Below are 5334 nucleotides of genomic sequence, written 5' to 3' on the forward strand. Positions count from 1 at the left end.
TATATATATATATATATATATTTTTTTTTTTCATTAGCTAAGTTCCAGTCTACATAAAAGCATGATTTGGCTTTTGTGGGCTGGTAGTAAAAGTGTTTATTTCTATTGTCTACATTTATTATGTTCTTATGATCATATTAAAGACTAAAAATGCTTCTTAAACAGGTTTTATCACCTTCGCCTCGAGTGTCCCTCATCATTATGTCTTTGTGAATGAATCCATGACTTGGGCAGAAGCTCAGAGATACTGTAGAGAGAAATACACTGATCTGGCCACTATTGAAAATGAACAACAGACAGTCCAGTTAATGGACAAAGTGAATGATGATTCCATTGATTTGGCCTGGATTGGACTCTATGATGATCTGAACAGTTGGAAATGGACTCTAGAGGACAGTGATTTCTTCAAGGTTGGAGAGAAAAACTTCAGGAACTGGTATGACCAAGGACCAGGCAATTCTGGAGGACAAAGTCTGTGTGTGTATATGAATAATGGGATATGGTATGCAGCAAGCTGCTCCAATTCATTTTATCTTATGGTCTGCTATGATGGTAAGCAGTTTAATTAATAATATGTATGGGACACTGAAAAACAAATAATTATATTTAATTACAAGTATTCTTAAATAATCAACTCTCACTAAAGTTCAAAACTGCATTTAAATGTTTCAGGAAGACAGAATGCCAGTGCTAGTTATGTGTTTGTCTACCAGTACCAAACCTGGACTGAAGCTCAGAGTTACTGCAGAGAACATCACACAGACCTCGTCAGTATCAGGAATGAGACTGAACACCAGAAGATCCAGGATTTATTAAAGAATAACTATCACTATTATTATGTGTGGATTGGACTGTACAGAACCAGATCTTGGTCAGATCAGAGCAACTCTTCATTCAGTAACTGGAGGGCAGGACAGCCTGATAATGCTGGAAACAGTGAATACTGCACTGCAGTGTCATTTAGTGAATCTGGGAACTGGACAGATGAAAACTGCAACACTGCATTACCTTTCATTTGTTACAGTGGTGAGTAGATGTCTGTCTTAATGGCCAATATTATTAATTAACACTAATACGGGCCACTTTATCCACAGTGTCATTTTTGGTATCTTCTCATCAGTATCACTTTGTGTCAGAGAAGTCTGTCTTATGGTGCGTTCACACTAGTAGTTTGGTTCTCTTGATTTGTTTGATCCCGACCAAAAAAAAACAAAAAAAAAAACAAAACAATACATTTGATCCTGGTCTGCTTAGTGTTCACACTGACATTTTTAACACAGAACCTAAAGATTTTACCTCCTCGTTGCTCCACGTTTGCCATCTGCTCATTTTGATTTGGACACACCGCTCGTTCCGCATTGTCAAATCATGTCGCATATAGCATTGCATCTTGTCATCACATCCTGTCCTAAACTTAGTTAATTTGGAAACGGACCGAGACCCAACTTTTTAGCAGTCTTGGTCCACTTGTTTGGTGCACACCAGGGTTCAGATGGCAGCGTTCACATTCATTTAAATTAACATCACTAACAGAGCAAATCGCACCAGAGTTCGTTTTAATCGAACCAAACATGACAAGTGTGAAAGCACCCTTATTGACCAATATAGTCCAAAAAAAAAAACTAATGTTAAAATTTTACACTTTGTCCTTAGTTGTATCTTTGATATCTGCCCGCCAATATCACTTTCTGTCTGAGAATATGACCTGGACTGCAGCTCAGAGATACTGCAGACAGAAATACACTGATCTGGCCACCATTGATAATATGGATGAAATGAAGAGACTGATTACCACAGTTAATGGGACTTACAGCGGATCAGCCTGGATTGGACTGTATGATGATGTGAACAGCTGGAGATGGTCATTGGAAGATAATGATTTCTATCAGGAAGGAGAGAGAGATTTCAGAAACTGGTATCATGAACCAGACAACTATGGTGGAAAACAATTGTGTGTTTACATGGATTATACTGGGAACTGGTTTGATATATCATGTGACAACACACTGCCATTCATTTGCTATGATGGTAAAGACATTTAGTTTGTGAGATGTGTTACTCATTTTTCATTGACTGTTTCTTTATATGTATTTAAATATATTTATCATATTTCATATCTCAGGTAGAGTGAATGCCACTCAGAGTTTTATCAAAATTAATAATGGGACAAACTGGGCAGAGGCTCATAGATACTGCAGAGATCATTACACAGATCTTGTCAATATAAGAAATCAGACTGAGAACCAGAGGATCCTTGAGACAGCAGGTGGAGGAGTCTGGATAGGACTGTACAGAAACAGGATTTGGTCAAACGGTCAGAATACCAATTATGAAGACTGGAGACCAGCCCTTCCCTATTCACCACAACAACCAGATAATGGTTATGGCCAGTGGAGCATTCCACAGTGTACTGCTGTATTATTCAACCAATCAGGCCGATGGATTGATGAGGTCTGCATATTTAGCATGCCTTTCATTTGCTACAACAGTGAGTTCATTTTTACTATTTTGTTTTTAACTTTCAGTTTTAGACCTCATTTGGTCTTTTCACCTAGTTTATTGTAAGACTGGGTAAATGGAATCCTGGGTTATCTTGTTTAATGTTTCACAGACACTGCTCATAATTTACCTGGGGTTAACAATTAACCCTGCGTATCCATGAATGGACGTTTCACATCCCTGAACTGGGTTAATGTGCTTATTCACATATCCATGGTGTCAGTGTCATTGACTGGATGAACACAGCCCACAACCAGGGGCGTGTCTACATGGGGGCCAGGGGTGGTACCGGCCCCCACTGAAATCTGGTTGGCCACCCCAGGTGCACCCCCCCTCCACCAGATGTCTTGTGATTTGCTTGTTTTTATTACATTTCTAACAGCATCTGTGGTGGATCCTGGCATGGGCAATATAGGAAGCTTCCTCAAGCGACTTTTTTTCTCTTCTATATACTTAATTTTAGGCCATTTCTATAGCGTTATCTTAATGACAAATGTCGAGAACGCATTTAGCGCATCCATGTAATGTGCTAGCATGAACCCCACTTGCAAGCGGATTTCCTTCGTTCTCACACAAAACTGGACATGCTCTTTAATATATACAATTTTCACTTATGACTTGGCTCTGCACTCGTTCAGATATTGCGTGTGCACGCTCAAACTTTGTCCTTGCATCATTGAAGACAAGAAGAGCTTTTTTAATTCGGGTGATGGGTAGGCTTATCCAACTAAATGGAAGCAAGCTGATTATAGTCAGCCTTCTCTAGTTATTTATTTTATTATTTAATACTTATTTGAGTTAAGTGCCTATTGTAAATATGCATTTATTAAATTAAATTATTTTATTTTATTTAGTGCATTTGTATTTTGTTGGTTTTTTATATAGCCTAGCTCTACAATAAAAACGTATTAACCAGGCCCGATTTAATATTGTCCCATCCATTGCTATAGTTATCACTATGTCAATCACTGCTATTTCGAGAGTGAATCCAGCATAAATATACGGATGTCATTCCCAAAACTTTGCAAAGTGTGTGTGGCTGAAAAACAAAAGTTATACATTTTGAATGGATTATAGCCTAGAAAGCTCACAAAGAGTGCTCCCATAAAAAACTGTCACTCTTTGTTCATCGCGATCTCACAAAGTTCTGTTATGACCAATGAATCTCTCAACACTGTACGATCAATCTATTATTTACATCGTATACACTCCATATGTTATAATGAGGTTTTGATTGTATAACTCAGTACGGAACAAAAACTGGTGTGTGTTGTAGCCTTTAGATATGAGACAAAACCAGCATGTACTGTCATGAGGATGATGAAAGTGTTTTCATTTGAGTAAAGCTTTTAAGTCCCTTTAAGTGTTTTTCTTTATTGAATATGTACAATTTCTCATGTGGTAACATCTAATTTATTTGATGTTATTCAACCCAAAAATATGAACCTAATTAACCTATACATTAGGTTACAGTGATAAAATGAAATTTAAGGGTGAGATGAGGTAGGTTAACTTAGGTAGCTCCCTAAGATAACATTTGCGGGTTAGCACTTCTTAATAGTGTACCAAAAATTCTACAATGTTTTTTTTTCTCTCATGCTCAGTTTGGTCATTTCGAGGCCACCCTCGGTGCATCTTCATTTTATATATTGCTCACTGTACTACCAAGTCTTTCCTCAATTGATTTTTTAGATCATAAAGGTAAGAATGAGAACAGCCTCTACTTCAGTCCAGTTGATGTGTTTCATGTCACCAATTGACATTTTTCCCCTCAAACACTGAAACTTCTGTGTACACAACATGCTGTGTTTCTGTGACTATCCAAAGCATTCGAATATAAGCATTTGAATATAGGAAGTTACATTTAAGTTTGGTTTTAAAAGTGAGCCCTACCTTGACCTCTTAATGATTTTCATTTTTAATTTATAGGAATCTGCTCCAAATCTTCATGCACCCGTCAGTATCACTTGGTGTTTGAGTCTAAAACCTGGACTGAAGCTCAGAGATACTGCAGACAGAATTACACTGATCTGGCCACCATTGAGAACATGGAAGAAATGAAGAGACTCATTAAAACAGTACGTGGAACTTTCCATGGCTCAGCTTGGATTGGACTGTATGATGATCTGAACAACTGGAGATGGTCTCTGGATAATGCAGCGATAGAGGGAGGTTTTAAAAGCTGGTTTATTCAGCAACCAAGGAACTCAGGTGGACAGAGTCTGTGTGTCTACATGACATATTATCAGGGAACATGGGGTGAAAACTTTTGCATGCAAACATTTCCCTTTGTTTGCTATGATGGTGAGAACAGCTGTTGACTTTCAAGCAATTAATTACAACAACATAATTATAATTCCATAATATATAACATATTTAAATTGTTTCCCCACAGGAAGACCAAATGCTACTGGGCATTATGTGGTTATTTACTATCACAAAACCTGGAATGAGGCTCAGACTTACTGCAGAGAACATCACACAGACCTCGTCAGTATCAGGAATGAGACTGAAAATTTCAGGGTTCAGTCATTAATTCCCTATTCTTCAGTTGTTTGGATTGGACTGTACAGAACCAGATCTTGGTCAGATCAGAGCAACTCTTCATTCAGTAACTGGAGTGCAGGACAGCCAGATAATGCTGGAAACAGTGAATACTGCACTGCAGTGTCATTTAGTGACTCTGGGAACTGGACAGATGAAAACTGCAACACTGCATTACCTTTCATTTGCTACAGAGGTGAGCAGATCATAAACCCTGAAAGAGTTTGGCTTCAGATACTCACTCTCAGCTATTTTCTAGCTATATATATATATATATATATATATATATAT

At 37.8% G+C, this 5334-nt stretch overlaps 3 protein-coding genes across 3 annotated transcripts in view; all 3 read left to right on the plus strand.

The window, feature by feature from the left end:
- LOC107736915 (E-selectin-like) overlaps positions 1-1034 on the plus strand; it is a 1171-nt gene extending 137 nt beyond the window's left edge. Inside the window, exons 2-3 of the mRNA XM_016548304.1 lie at positions 166-552; positions 673-1034. Coding sequence (XP_016403790.1) covers positions 166-552; positions 673-1034 — 749 coding nt within the window. The remainder of the gene's footprint in view (positions 1-165; positions 553-672) is intronic.
- Positions 1035-1700: 666 nt separating this feature from the next.
- Positions 1701-2531, plus strand: LOC107736917 (C-type mannose receptor 2). The gene is made up of 3 exons (XM_016548305.1): positions 1701-2028; positions 2129-2415; positions 2526-2531. Exons 1-3 carry the CDS (start codon positions 1701-1703, stop codon positions 2529-2531), a joined length of 621 nt encoding a protein of 206 aa, XP_016403791.1.
- A 677-nt stretch (positions 2532-3208) lies between these two features.
- LOC107736918 (macrophage mannose receptor 1-like) overlaps positions 3209-5334 on the plus strand; it is an 8287-nt gene continuing 6161 nt past the window's right edge. Inside the window, exons 1-3 of the mRNA XM_016548306.1 lie at positions 3209-3212; positions 4429-4596; positions 4895-5239. Of these exons, the coding sequence (XP_016403792.1) occupies positions 3209-3212; positions 4429-4596; positions 4895-5239 (517 nt within the window). The remainder of the gene's footprint in view (positions 3213-4428; positions 4597-4894; positions 5240-5334) is intronic.

The sequence above is a fragment of the Sinocyclocheilus rhinocerous genome, unplaced genomic scaffold, assembly GCF_001515625.1.
Source record: "Sinocyclocheilus rhinocerous isolate Xijiao unplaced genomic scaffold, SAMN03320098_v1.1 scaffold192, whole genome shotgun sequence".
In the NCBI taxonomy this organism is placed as follows: domain Eukaryota; kingdom Metazoa; phylum Chordata; class Actinopteri; order Cypriniformes; family Cyprinidae; genus Sinocyclocheilus; species Sinocyclocheilus rhinocerous.